Source organism: Hyaena hyaena, unplaced genomic scaffold, assembly GCF_003009895.1.
Source record: "Hyaena hyaena isolate Hyena2069 unplaced genomic scaffold, ASM300989v1 scaffold_1522, whole genome shotgun sequence".
Classification (NCBI taxonomy): domain Eukaryota; kingdom Metazoa; phylum Chordata; class Mammalia; order Carnivora; family Hyaenidae; genus Hyaena; species Hyaena hyaena.
The window spans coordinates 64,296-78,793 of NW_024082154.1; the positions used below are offsets into that span (position 1 = coordinate 64,296).

General features: G+C 35.3%; 1 protein-coding gene across 1 annotated transcript in view; it reads left to right on the top strand.

Annotated features, from left to right (window-relative positions):
* Positions 1-206: 206 nt before the first annotated feature.
* The window catches only part of IMPG2 (interphotoreceptor matrix proteoglycan 2), an 86,880-nt gene continuing 72,588 nt past the window's right edge, over positions 207-14,498 (top strand). Inside the window, exons 1-3 of the mRNA XM_039224023.1 lie at positions 207-291; positions 722-973; positions 11,585-11,751. Coding sequence (XP_039079954.1) covers positions 207-291; positions 722-973; positions 11,585-11,751 — 504 coding nt within the window. The remainder of the gene's footprint in view (positions 292-721; positions 974-11,584; positions 11,752-14,498) is intronic.

Genomic DNA, 14,498 nt, shown 5'->3' on the forward strand with positions numbered 1-14,498 from the left:
ATTTCAGAAAAGGAGTGAGAGGTGTTTTGAAAGGACACCATTTGTATTTAAGCTAACTTATAATGGTTTTGGAATGGTTGTCAGTTCTCAAACATAAGCTTTTAAATGTTAGACCTTTTCTATAATATTTTGTTACTGGAAGTTTCAAGGCTTTTTTGGGTGCTCAAGGATTTTGGCCTCTCCTTATTCCTTTGATTTTGGCCCAGATGATTATGTTTCCTCATTTTGGGAAGATTTCTCTGGTTACTTTGATAATTGTTGTGATAGAAGGAAACCTTCCATCATTAACAGGTATTTAAAAATATTGTATTTTTAATTTTTCTTTGTAGTATATTCTCTTTAAAAATAACATTATTTGATACTATTGTAATAAGTTGAATCAAATACTACTGTTAGGCTTTAATATTGCTTCATTTAAACTTTTAAAATCTCTCTTAATAATTTTGGTTTTCCTCTTCATTAGTAATTTCTGCTTCAGACTTTCACTTATTTCTTGTGTTGAAATTGGATATAGTTGATATAATAACTAAGAATCTTGAAATAAAGGAGTAGGAATTAGATGGAGAAAAGATTGACTGCTTACTCCTTAAACATGCATGTTTATAATCTGAGCATTGACTTCAAAAACCAAATGTGGCACAAAGGTCAGTTTTTCTTTGTTACTTTTCATTCTGTATCTTCATTCATTATCAGAACACTTGTCTATGCTTTCACTATTTAGCACAAACCTACATATCTTTAGAAGATATCCAAGAACCCAAGACTGCAGTTTCTTTTCTCCTGACTGACTCAGAATCAAGAGCGCCTTCTGTTTCTACTGAAAAGAAACTACCTCTGGACCACAGAGAAGCTGAGAAACAGTGGTTGTTCAGAAGAAGGCGATCTATTCTGTTTCCTAACGGTGTAAAAACCTGCCCAGATGAAAGTGTTACAGAGGCTGTGGCAAACCATGTAAAGTACTTTAAACTACGAGGTAAGCAAACATCCAAAACTTGGGGCTCTGTGATGAAATTCAAACATAATCCTAGCATATTTGTTATATCTTGTTAAAATTCAAAGCATGTGATAATTTAGACACTGAGCCAAATATTATCTTTCTATTAGTTATGGAAAAAGGATTTATTAAAAGTATAGTATTTATATAGCTTCAGAGGAAAGTTTGCATTAAGAGAGGAGATGGCTTAAGTCTTTGAAGTACTTCAAAAATACCAGTTCATGTTACCGGGAGATTTAATTATTTTTACTTCTTCATTAAGTAATTTGCCTACATATATCCACAAAATATATTTACCATGGTGTACTTACCTACTTGGCTAATTTACTTTATGTACATGAAAATGTAATAAATTTCTATATTTTATAGTTCAAAATTCTGCAGATTCATGCTGATTACACTCTGGTTGGTACACATAAACCTTATATCTAAGATGGTAGCACCTCTCACAATGGACCCTAAAGCAACAGAACTAGGATTTCAATTTTAATTAGTATTATCCTTGATTGAATACTTTTTAATTATGTGAATTCATTCTCTATTTCTTAAATTTACTCTCTTAAATTTACTAACCAAAATTGCTTAATTGACCATAATATGTTCCTCAGATTTGAAGGATTCTCAAAGTTTGCTTTTTGCTGCTCAAGAGACAATGTGATATGATGGATGTGATGCTAGTAAACTAAAGTGGAGGTGGATGATTAAATGGTAGTGAAATCAGCCTTGTTTATTTACGTATTTTTTCAACAAATGTTTATTGGACACTTACCATTTTCCGTATATTGGGCTCTATGAACCTTCAATCTAAGCTGCTACTTTATCTTCTCCTTTTTTATTTTCCTTGATCTTGTCCTTCCTTTTCTCCTCCCTCACCAAAGCAAGTGATTTGTTTGTTTGTTTATTTAAAAGCAAGTATTTTTTTAGTCATTATTTAAATCTCTGTTATTCAACATACAGTACAGTATTAATTTCAGGTGTACAATTTATGTGATTCAACACTTACATATACAACACCTGGTTCTCATCAGAACAAGTGCACTCCTTAATCCCTATCTCCTGTCTCCACACCTCTTTTCCTACTGGTAAGCATCAGTTTGTTCTCTGTAGTTAAGAGTCTGTTTCTTGGTTCGTCTCTCTCTTTTTTAACTATGCTTACTTATTTTGTTTCTTAAATTCCACATATGAGTGAAATCACATGGTATCTGTCTTTGACTTGTTTTGCTTAGCATAATACTCTCTAAGCAAGTGTTTTTAAAATTAAAAAAGTAATACCATATATTAAATATATTTGATTTTTCTTTATTTTTTTAAAGTGGCACTATATGAACACCTTTTTTAAGGAGTGTATTTATAACTCTTGATTATACTTTGGGATTATCAAACATTACTAAGCAAGAAGCACTCCATTTACTTTTGTAATGGAAATCAATTGACTGTGCCTTTTGTGTATAGAGCATGTGCCAGAAGTGGCAAATTCCAAAGAGAGTGGGAAGAGAATAAAGGACTGAAGATGAATGGGAATGACAGTTCATAACTTAACAAAACGTGATTTCTATTGCCTGGATTTTTCCTTTTAAAATAAATCAGAATATCTAGGTAGATGCTGGTTAAATAGTGAAGAGGAAATAACCATTTAAGAAATGTGGTTATATCTTTTAATTTCTTTGCTCTTGTGTTTATAAATTCAAGAGGTACAATTGAAAAAGAAGCCAACAAAAAGAAAAGCATTCCTAGAATAACTGATTTTAAAATACAGATGCTATGAATGGGATCATTAGAAAGGGACCTCATAGAGCTAAAAGGGTTGGCACAGTACATCAGGATTGTAACAGTGTTGATACAGCTATTACTGTCATTGTGAACAGTAAATATTTTATGGTTTTGAAAATTAGGAGAAATGAATACATTTCAACATAGGTCTGAAGAGGTTTTGTAGGGATAATTGGATTATGCCCTCAGAGCCAGATGTTTGGAAATTGGAGGGAGAGATCCATTCAATGTCCAAACAAGGATCTTAGCTCTTTCTACCAAGCTAATTCAATTGAGTGGTTTGCTCAATTTTTCCTTCATAGAGAATTTGGCGTTAGTTGCAAGTTGGTGTAACAGCTTTGAAAAATATCTTCACTTAAGCAAGAAGCTACTGAGTTTAACCTGATTTGTAAAATTAAACAGATATTTAGGGTGCTTGGAGTTGAATGCAGTTAATACTATCCTCCTGCTTAAAAAAATTATATTTGTAGGTTGGCTTTTAAAATATAGCTTTATTGGGGTATACTTTGATGGATTATTAGCTGCATATTTAAATTATGCAATTTGATTACTTTTGACAAAAGTATTTACCCTTGAAATCATCATGCAGTTACAGTAATGAATTTATCAGTCACCACTCAAACATTATTTGACTGTAATCTCTCCCTCCCTCAGCACTTCCCTTTATCTCAGTACTGAGGCAACCTCTAACCTGCTTTTATCACTATGGATTGTTTGCATTTTCTACACTTTTATGTATAAATGTAATCATACTGTATACACTTTTTTTTCTGGCTTCTTTTGCTCAGTGCAGTTATTTTGAGACTCGTCTGTGATTTTTTTATCAGTAGTTTGTTGCCTTTCATTGTTGAGCAATATTCTGTTTTATGGATATACCACATTTTGGGATATATGGATTGTTTTCAGTTATCGGTGATTATAAAGAAAGCTGTCAAGAACATTTGTGTTCAAGGTTTTGTGTGAACAAAACCTTTTCGTTAATAGTGGGATGGCTAGGTCTCATGATGGGTGTATGTTTAACTCTTTATGAAGTTGCCAAACTGTTTTCCATTTTGGCTGTACCACCTGCAATGTTTTATTTAGAGTTCTAGTTTTTCCACATCCTTGCAATACTTGATGTAGTCAGTGTTTTTAAACTGTAACCATTTTAGTGACTATAAAATGATATCTTATTGTGGTTTTAATATGCATTTTCTTAATAGCTAATGGCTAATGATGCTGAGCACCTTTTTCATGTGCTCATTTATCATTTGCATATATCCTTTGGTGAAGAGTGTATTCAAATATTTTGCTCATTAAAAAACATAATTGGGTCATTTGTCTTACAGAGTTGTAATAGTTCTTAAGGTATTCTAAATACAAGCTCTTTGTCAGACAGATGTTTTGCATACATTTTCACCCAGTGTGTGGCTTGTCTTTTGCTTTTCTTAATAATGTCTTTTGAGAAACAGAAGTTTTAAATTTTGATGAAGTTCAACTTAACGTTTATTGCTTTTTTTTTTGGATCATGCTGGCTTTTTTCTTAAATCTAAGTTTGCTTAACCCAAAGTCACAAGAATTTTCTATTTTTTTCCTGTGTAAATTTTCTAATTTTCAGGTTTTACATTCAGGTCTATGATCTACAGTGAGTTAATTTTTGTTTGCCTGTGGGGTATATGGGTCAAAGTTAAATTTTTGCATATGATTAGCCAATTGTTCCAGCACCATTTATTAAAAAGATTATCCTTTCTTGCCTTTAAACTTTTATTGAAAAATCAGTCTTCTTTATTTAGTGAGTCTATTTCTTCACTCTTCATTCTCTTCCACTGATCTGTATGCCTGTTTTTATACCAATAACATTCTGTCTTGATTACAATAAGTCTTTGAATCAGATAGGGAAAGTTCTTCAACTTTGTTCTTTTTTCAAATTTGCATTGTTATACTAGATTCTTTGTCTTTCATATGAATATTAGAATCAGCTTGCCAACTTATACAAAAAGGGCTGCCAGAATTTTGATTGGGATTATGTTGAGTTTATTGATCAATTTGGGAAGAATTGTCATTTTAATATTGAGTCTTCAGATCTATAAATGTGATATATCCCTCCATTTATTTAGGTCTTCTTCAATTTCTCTTGGCAGTGTTTTGTAATTTTCAGTGTATAGGTCTTACAGCTCTTTTTTATCAGATTTATGTACTTTATTTTTTATGCCATTGTTAATGTTATTTTAATTTCTTTTTCTAATGTTTATTTATTCTGAGAGAGAGCACGAGTAGGGGAGAGAGGTAGAGGGGGGAAGCAAGGAGGGAGAGAAGGAGTGAGGGAAGGAGGGTGGTAGAGAGAGAATCCCAAACAGGCTCTGTGCTATCAGCATACAGCCCAACTCAGGGCTCAAACTCACGAATCACGAGATCATGACCTGAGCCAAAGCCAAGAGTTGGACACCTAACTGACTAAGCCACCCAGGTGCCCCAATGTTATTTTGGTTTCTGATTGTTCCTTGCCATAGGGGCATACAACTGCATTTTGTATATTAGCCTTTTTTCCTGTAATCTGCTGAATTCACTTATTAGTTCTAGTAGCTTTTTTATTTATTCCTTAAGTTTTTCTACATAGATAGTTATTTTATTTGCATATAGAGATAATTTTACTTCTCATATTCTAATTTATATGCCTCTTATTTCTTGCCTTACTGTACCAAATTGACTGTTGTATATGCTTTGGGTACCATGATTCTGAGAGGAAAATAAGACTTCGTTCCATAATGGATTTCTGTGTACTGGGTTAAGACATGCATCCTGAGCCCTAGTAACAGGATTAAAGACAGATTAAATGTGGGCACTTCTTTATTCAGAATATTGTCACCCGCATTTTGCATTCCTCCCATAGTTTCCAAGGCAGGTTTTCTCTGCAACAAGAGAGACATTTATAAATCAGTTATCATCTCAAAAATAGAAAGTTATCTTCAGCAGCCACTAAAGGCTACATGAAAATTGTTTGACAAGGATGGGACTTCAGAACAGGTTGACTTCTAGGCCACAGTGAAGTATGTGGCAATTATTTCTGATGACGTTTTGCCCTTCTTATTACCTCTTTCCCTGGAATCATGCTGATTTTACTGTTTACTGCCTTCAGCGTCCTATCTAGGTTTCCCCTCTCCGAGCTGCTTGAATGCTCCAGACTTCACCCCAATTCTCCTCCTCTATCAAAATGTAAGTGTTGTGAATCCTTTTATTCCAAGTTCCCAACTGGAGCTATTCCATAGCTCCCAGCTGGAAAGCCATTGAATAAATTAAGGATGTATTACCTTTCCGGAGGGAATTACATTTTTTTACAATTTTATTGAGACATAATTTGCATACCATGCAACTCATCTATTTAATGTATAGAATTCAATGGTTTTCTAGTATATTCACAGAAACCTGCAACCATTATCACACTGAGTTTAAAAACACTTCATCACTTCAAAAAGAAACCTCATACCTTTTAGTCATCGCTCTCTTCTCCCTGTATTTCCCCTACCCCTCTCCCCAGGCCTAAGCAACCACGAATCTTTTTACTTGTATAGACTCGTCTATTATGGATATGTCAAATAAATAAGATGATATAATACGTGGTCTTTTGTGACTGACTTCTTTCACTTATGTTTTCAAGGTTCATCCATGCTGTAGCGTGTATCAGTAGTTTATTCTGTTTTATGGCCAAATAATATTTTTTCGTATGGACATGCTGCATTTTATTTATCCGTTTCTTAGTTGATGGGCATTTGGGTTGTTTTCAGTTATTTGGTTGTATACCTAAGAGTAGAATTTTGGGCTCTTATGGTAGCTCTATGTTTAACCATATGAGGAACTGCTAGGTAGTTTTCTAAAGTAGCTGCACCGTCTTACATTCCCGACAGCAGTGTGTAAGATTCTGATTTCTCTACATCTTTGCCAGCACTATGATTTTCCTTTAAAAAAAATATAACCATCCTAGTAAGAGTAAAGTGATATGCCCTGGTTTTGATTTGCATCTAATGATTAATAACATCGGACATCTTTTTATTTGCTTTTTGTCATTTGATATTCTCTTTTGAAAAATATCTTTAGATCCTTTCCTAGTTTTTAACTGTTTTTTTTTTATTACTGAGTTGTAACAGTTGTTCATTCTAGATTCAAGTTTCTTATCAAATAAATGATTTGCAAGTATTTTTCTTTCATTCTCTGGATTGTCTTTTCACTTTCCTGATGGTGTCTTCCATGCATTAAAGTTTCTGATTTTGATAAAGTCCAATTTATCTATTTTTTCTTTTTCAAAATTGTTTTGGTTATTCTAGATTCATTGTAATTCCATATGAATTTTATTTTTCTTTATTTTAGAGAGAATGAAAACACAAGCAGGGGAGAGGGACAGAGTGAGAGAGAGGAAGAGAATGTCAAGCAGGCTACACGCTCAGGATGCAACCCTATATGGGGCTCAATCCCAAGATCTCAGCCAAAATCAGGAGTCAGACACTGAGCCGACTGAGCCATCCAGGCACCCCTCCATATTAATTTTAGAATTAGCTAATCAGTTTCTATAAAGAAGTCAGCCAGTGTTCTCATTGGATTGCATCAGATCAAGTTGGAGATACTACTCTTTTAATAACGTTAATGATTCATGTGTGGATGCTTTAATTTGCATTTCTCTGAAAATGAATGATAGCACTTTTTCACACATTTGTTGGCTATTTGTATCTCTTCCTTTGTAAAGTGTTTTAAAAATTGGATTGTTTGTCTTTTTATTAGAGAGTTGTAGAAATTCTTTAAATATTCTAAATACCAGTTCCGTGTCATGTATTTTGAATATTTTCTGCCAGAGATATCCTTTGCCCATCCATTTTTATTAATCGTGTCTTTGATGAGTAGTTGTTAATTTTGATAAATTCCAATTTCTTTTTTCTAATTGTTGCTTTTTTAAAATTTTATTTTAGAGAGAGAGAGAGCAAGCAGGGAGGAGTGGCAAAGGGAGAAAGAGAATCTTAAGCAGGCTCCATGCAGAGCCAGATGCGCAGCTCAATCTCATAACCCTGGTATCATGACCTGAGCCAAAATCAAGAGTCAGAGTCTCAACCAACTGGCATCCCTATAGTTGTTGCTTTCTATGTCCTGTCTATGAAATCTTTGCTTATCCTCAAGTCATATAAATATTCTTCTGTGTTTTTTCTTAGGACTTTCACAATATTAGCTTTCATATTTCAAACTATTTTTTTGTGTATACTGTAAATAAGTTATTGAGATTTATTTTTTTCTTTCTTTATAGATATACAGCAAAACCTTGGTTTGTAAGAATAATTTGTTCCAGAAATATGCTTGTAATCCAAAGCACTAGTCTATCAAAGCATATTTCCCTATAAGAAATAATGGAAGCTTAGATGATTCATTCCACAAGCCAAAAATGTTAATATAAAAATGATTATAATACTGTAAGATAATACAAAATAATAAAGAAAATATAAAATAGAAATAAAAATAAACAAATTAACCTTCACTTACCTTTAAAAACCTTTGTGGCTGGTGTGAGGGAGAGACAAAAGAGGGGAGGATTATTGTGTAGGATGACTTTAACTATCACTGATGGAATCACTGCTATCTATTGGTTCAATGAAATCTTTTTCTGCATAGGGACCATTGTATATGCTCGCACAGATGTTGACTACAGTACAGTATTAATAAACTCTTATCATATACTGTATTTAAGGTAACTGGCAGTAATGCAGCAGAAGAAACAGTCATATCTGCAGGCAGCCTGATCTAGAATGAACCAAAGCATTTCTAAGCTTACTCTTGTATGGAAAAGCAAAGACTGTCCATAGGTGCTTTAAAGTGACAGAAAGTACACCAATGTCAGTTGTGGGCACCTTCCAACAGTCTGAAAAATTACTGATTTCTGCCAAACACCACAGCCTGAGCCCAAGTGTCTGAGAATGGGAGATGATCACCCACAATCCCACAAACAGAGAGAGAGAGAGAACCATTGGCTCAGCTGTGATCACGTGATGTTAGGCATCACATACTACTTGTATTGTAAGAAATCACTCAATAATCAAGTTAAAATTTATTATAAGTGCTTGTTTGTCTTGCAGAACACTTGCAGAACAAGTTACCTGCAATGCAAGGCTTTACTGTATGGTTATTCAGTCTCACAATATTTCTTATAGTGCCTTTCAATTACCTTATTTCATAACCAGACCTTGTAAATGTTCATTTTTTATTCATTTGTACCAATTCAGACTTTCACCTTTGTGTTATCTTCTGGTGGGCACTACATTTTCATTTGGAAGTTTTAAGATGAAGAAAGGAAGAACTATGAATTTATAGGTGGTCAGCTCTGTCTCAATCAGCCTTGGCTAGATTCTTATGTATACTGTAGGATCAGAAGTTCTAAAGGGCAATTTTAAGGATGCAGTTAGTTCACTGGAAGAGAAAAGTTAGTTTGCAAACAAAGGTTCATTTTAACCCTGAAAAATCAATTGATAGAGAAACTTTAAATATTCATATATTTTCCTCTCTGTTAAAGCTTAATGCTTATTTTTTGTCTTAGACTATCTTCCATCAAACAACTGTCAGACACCCAGAATCCATTATGATTATAACACTGATATTCATGTAGCACTATGTGATTTATAAAATATTCTCACAGGTAGGTAGTTAAGGCAGTAATGATTTATCCAATTAAGTAAAAGAGATGAGGAGTACCTAGGTGGTTCAGTTGGTTGAGCCTCAGACTCTTGATTTTGGCTCATGTGATCCCAGCATTGTGGGATTGAGCCCGGTGTTAGGCTCTCTGCTGAGTGTGGAACCTTCTTAAGATTCTCTAGCTCTCCCTCTCTCCTCAACTCGTGTTTGCTCACTCTTATCTCTCTAAAATAAATGAATGAATGAGTGAATGAATGAATAAATGAGATGAGCACATTGAAGTACTGACTGGCATAAGTAAGTAAGTAAGTAAGTAAGTAAGTAAGAGAGATGAGCACACTGAAGTACTGACTGGCTAGGTAAGATATCTGTGGTTATGAAGCTAGTATATGATGAGGCTAGGACTAGAATTTAGACCTGACTCTGTGATTCATATCTACCTCAATATGCTACTGAATAAGCATTCAGTTTTCTTGAGATGAAAAATAATGTTCTTGGTCTCTGTGCATTTGCATCCTTCTTTCTCTCTTAGCACTCTTTTCCTCTTCCTCCTGGCTCCATTGTCTACAGTGTCTGGCATTTGGCCAATGAAATGGTTACAGGATAGCAATACACTTAATGTATATGAAATGTGCAGATGTGATGCCTTGGAATAACAGATAGATTGAATTAGTTTTTATTTTAATATAGTAGTACATTTCTCCTGAAAATCATGTTTTTAGTTCTCCTATCTTGAAAAAAAATTTTTGAGTGTCATTGACATACAATATTAAATTAGTGTTGGGCACCTGGGTGGCTCAGTTGGTTGAGCATCTTGACTTTGGCTCAGGTCATGATCTCACAGTTTGTGAGTTTGAGTCACATCAGGCTCTGTGCTGACAGCTCAGAGCCTGGAACCTGCTTCAAATTCTGTGTCCCCCTCTCTCTCTACTCCTCCTCGCCCACTTGTGCTGTCTCTCTTTCAAAAACAAATAAACATTAAAAAAAAATTTTAATTGGAAAATAAATTAGTTTCAAGTGTACAAGGTAGTGATTCTGCAAGTTTCTACATTATGCTATGCTTACCACAAGTGTAGCTACAATCTGTCACCATGCAATGCTGTTACAATATCATTAACTATATTCCTTACACTATGACTTTTATTCCTATGACTTATTCATCACATAACTGGAACCCTGTATCTCTCACTCCCTTTCACCCATTTGGTTCTTTCCCCCCTTCTCCCTCCCCTCTGGCAAGCACCTGTTTGTTCTCTACTTTTATCTTTTTTTAATTAATAGATTTTAATTTTTAGAGAAATTTCAGGTTTACAAAAAAATTGAACAGAAAGTCCCAAGAGTTACCTATACTGCCAGTCTTCCACATACACATTTTCTCTTCTTGTTAGCATTTTGTATTAGTGTAGCACATTTGTTACAATTGATGAGCCAATATTGACATATTATTCTTAATTAGAATTCATAGTTTCCGTAGAGTTAAGTCATTGTGTTGTATGTCTTCTGGGTTTTGAGAAATGTATAATGACATGTATCTGCTATTATAGAGTCATACAGAATGGCTTCCTTGCCTAAAAAATTACTGTTTCCCCTCTTTGCCCTTCCCTTCCCCCAACTCATGGCAACCACTGATCTTTTTACAATTTTCATAGTTTGGCCTTTTCCAGAATGTCATATCATTGGAATCATACAGAATGTTATCTTTTTGAGATTGGCTTCTTTTACTTAGCAATATGCATTGAAGTCTTCACTGTGTCTTTTCATAGCTTGAAACCACATTTCTTTTTATCACTGAATAATATTGCATCATATGGATGTACCACAGTTTGTTTATTCTTTCACCTTTGTAAGTATTCTCAACATCTCCACTTTTATAAAGCACAAACATGGATTTTTTTTTTTTAAGAAATGAGGGGGGAACCATTTCTATTAGGAAGTGAATTAAATCCCTCTGTAAAGGAAAGGAAAGGAGTGGGGAGTATACATTCTCTTCCTATCTGAGAAGTTTAAACTGGACATACATAAACAGAAGAACTTTGAGAATCATTCCTAAGTTTTTCTAGAATGTACACTGTGGGCAAGAGTGCCTAGGAATCTGAATAAACAGATTCATGATCATTGTGAGAACCTCAAAGTACTTTCCATTAAAATACTTTCTGTAAAAATACTTTTTTTGTTGTCCAGTGTGTCAGGAAGCTGTCTGGGAAGCCTTCAGGACGTTTTGGGATCGACTTCCTGGACATGAGGAATATCATTACTGGATGAATTTGTGTGAGGATGGAAACACAACTATATTTGAAATGGGCACAAATTTTAGCCAGTCTGTGGAACATAAAAATTTAATTATGAAGGTAAGTGTACTAACAAGGGAAGAATTTCTGGACTATTATAGGAGTGCCTACACACAGTTAAGGTTTGAAGGAAGAAAGATCAAAAGCCAAACACCTGCATTACTTTTGTTGTGGAATTAGGCTATCTGAGGGTCTGCCATAGGGCATGGCCTAGTCTTTGTTATCCCTAGCTCTGGCTGTTATAATAACATTGTTAACCCAGTAAGAGCCTCAGGCTTATGTTTATAAATGTAAATATTTGGAAACAATACTCAGCAAAGGTTTAGGCTAAGAAGACAAGTCTGTGAGAGTCAAACACTCTTGCCAAAGTTTTGCATATTATCAATTCAGAGTAACTACCAATGACACTAATTAGGATAGAGATACAGTTCATTGAATAAATGTTTAGTAAAGTATAAATATGATTCTAATGAATGAATTTGCTTACTTGTTTTCCTTCTTTTAGACTTAGTTTATTCTTAGCAAAGGATAAATAAGTTTGCATATAGACAAATTACCTGCCCACCTTCCCCTTTTCATGTAGCATGCATGGATTCATGATAGGGAAATGAAAGAGAGAGTGAGCAGGGGGAGGGGCAGAGAGAGAGGGAGACAGAAGATCCAAAGTGGGCTCCATCCTAACAGCAGAGTGTCTGATGCAGGCTCTGTCTCATGAACCCTGAGATCATGACCTGAGCCAGAGTCAGACACTTAACCCACTGAGCTACCCAGGCACCCCTCTTCTGTTACATTTTTAACCGGTCAATATTAATAAATATGAGAATAGCTACCAATTATTATGTATATGCCATGTACCAGGCCACATATTAAGCTTATTAAAAGCATATTTAATAAACAACAACTCTATAAGGAGTTACTAATATCCCCAATTTATAGATAAGGACATTAAGCATCAGAATATTCCTTATTCTAGATTACAAAACCAGATGGTCTGGAGCTTAAATTCAAACATAATTCTCTTTTTTAAAAAAATTAATTGGAGCACGTGGGTGGCTCAGTCGGTTAAGCGTCTGACTTCAGCTCAGGTCATCATCTCATGGTTCGTGGGTTCAAGCCCCATGTGAGGCTCTATGCTGACAGCTCAGACTCTGGAACCTGCTTCGGATTCTGTGTCTCCCTCACTCTCTGACCCTCCCCTCCTCCTGCTGTCTCTCTCTCTCATTCTCTTTCCCAGAAATAAATAAAACATTAAAAAAACTAATTTATTCCCTTTTACCATTAGGCCTTCTCAGTCATTACCACTTTTCCAAATTGCAGCCACTAATATGGAATAGCTATTAACTGAAAAAAATACACATACACATCTACACATGTTTATATTTATGTCAGTTTTGCCCATCTCAGTTGTGTCCATAGTATAGGATCAGTTGACAGAGCAGCAAATACAGATGATGTATAGCATATGTAGAGTTAGTATTAGCGTAACAGCCTCTTGTGATATTACATTGAAAGGTTTTTTTTGTTTTGTTTTGTTTTTTAACAAATGGAACTTCTAGAAAGATAAGATCTGAAGGCTTTGGAAATACACTTTCAATGATTATTTAGTACAACATGCAGACAAAGGGGGTGATATGAAACCTGGATTGAATCTTAAATAACAAGTATAAGTTAGCTGAATGAGCAGTTTGGGATGAACAGTCCAGACAGAGGGGATAGCACAAGCCAGATGTTTGTAGGGAATGACCTGGGCCAGTATACGGAAGGGTAGATGAGTAGTGGCAGGAGATCAGACTGGAAGCTGGAAGAGTAGATAACTCTTGGGAGGATAGGAAACCATTGATGTTGAAATGCTGGGTTTCAGAGCCACTGCCCAAGAAAGAATTCTTGAGACATCTTTGGTGCAAAAAGAACCAAAAGCACAAACAACAGGACCTGTAGGCAGAAGAGCTGCCCTGGGATTGTGAGGAGTAACTGACTATATACTTGGGACTTGGGGTAGGTAAAGTCAAGGGGAAGTTTGCAAAAAGATTTTCATATGCTGGAGAAGACTCACAGGATCCTGAAGGCCTAGCTAGGTCAAGTGAAGGTTGTTTTTCCTTGGAGCAAAACATTAACGTTAAAACAGTTGAGAGTTCCTGAAGAAATGCCATACTCTTCCTGTCTCAAGTATTTGTCAATGGGCTGCAGGTTATGAGGAAATTTAAATTTATCTACATTTCTTTTGCCTTTGTTCCCCATATCATAAGTAGGTGAGTCACAGAGGCTGACTGGACAGTTTTGAATTTGAAAAAGGTCATTATGTTTTCTATATACCATGGGGTGAATTAGAGGCCACAACTGGAGCAGAAAGACTAGTAATTACTGCACATCTGAGGAAATGAGGGTCCTAACTAGACGAAAGATAGAGAAAGGAAGCATGAGGGATGCAAATAGGAGAAAGGATTAGTAGGACTCTGTGACAGGTTGGATGGGAGTGGGAGAGGATGAGGGAATGGCCCGGAAAGCATCCTTATTTTTGGTTTGGATGACTAGGACCAAGAACTTGGGCACAGAAGCAGCTTTGTCGATGTAGTGGGGAGACTGAGCTCATTTTTTTTTTTTTTTTTTTTTTTACAAATAGTTTATTGTCAAATTAGTTTCCACATAACACTCAGTGCTCATCCCCCCAAGTGCCCTCCTCCATGCCCATCCTCCCTCCTCCCCATATCCATCAGTCCTCAGTTTTTGTCAGCATTCAAGAGTCTCTCATGGTTTGCCTCTCTCCCTTTCCCCCACCATTTCCGCCCTTCTTCTCCCCCTTGGTCCTC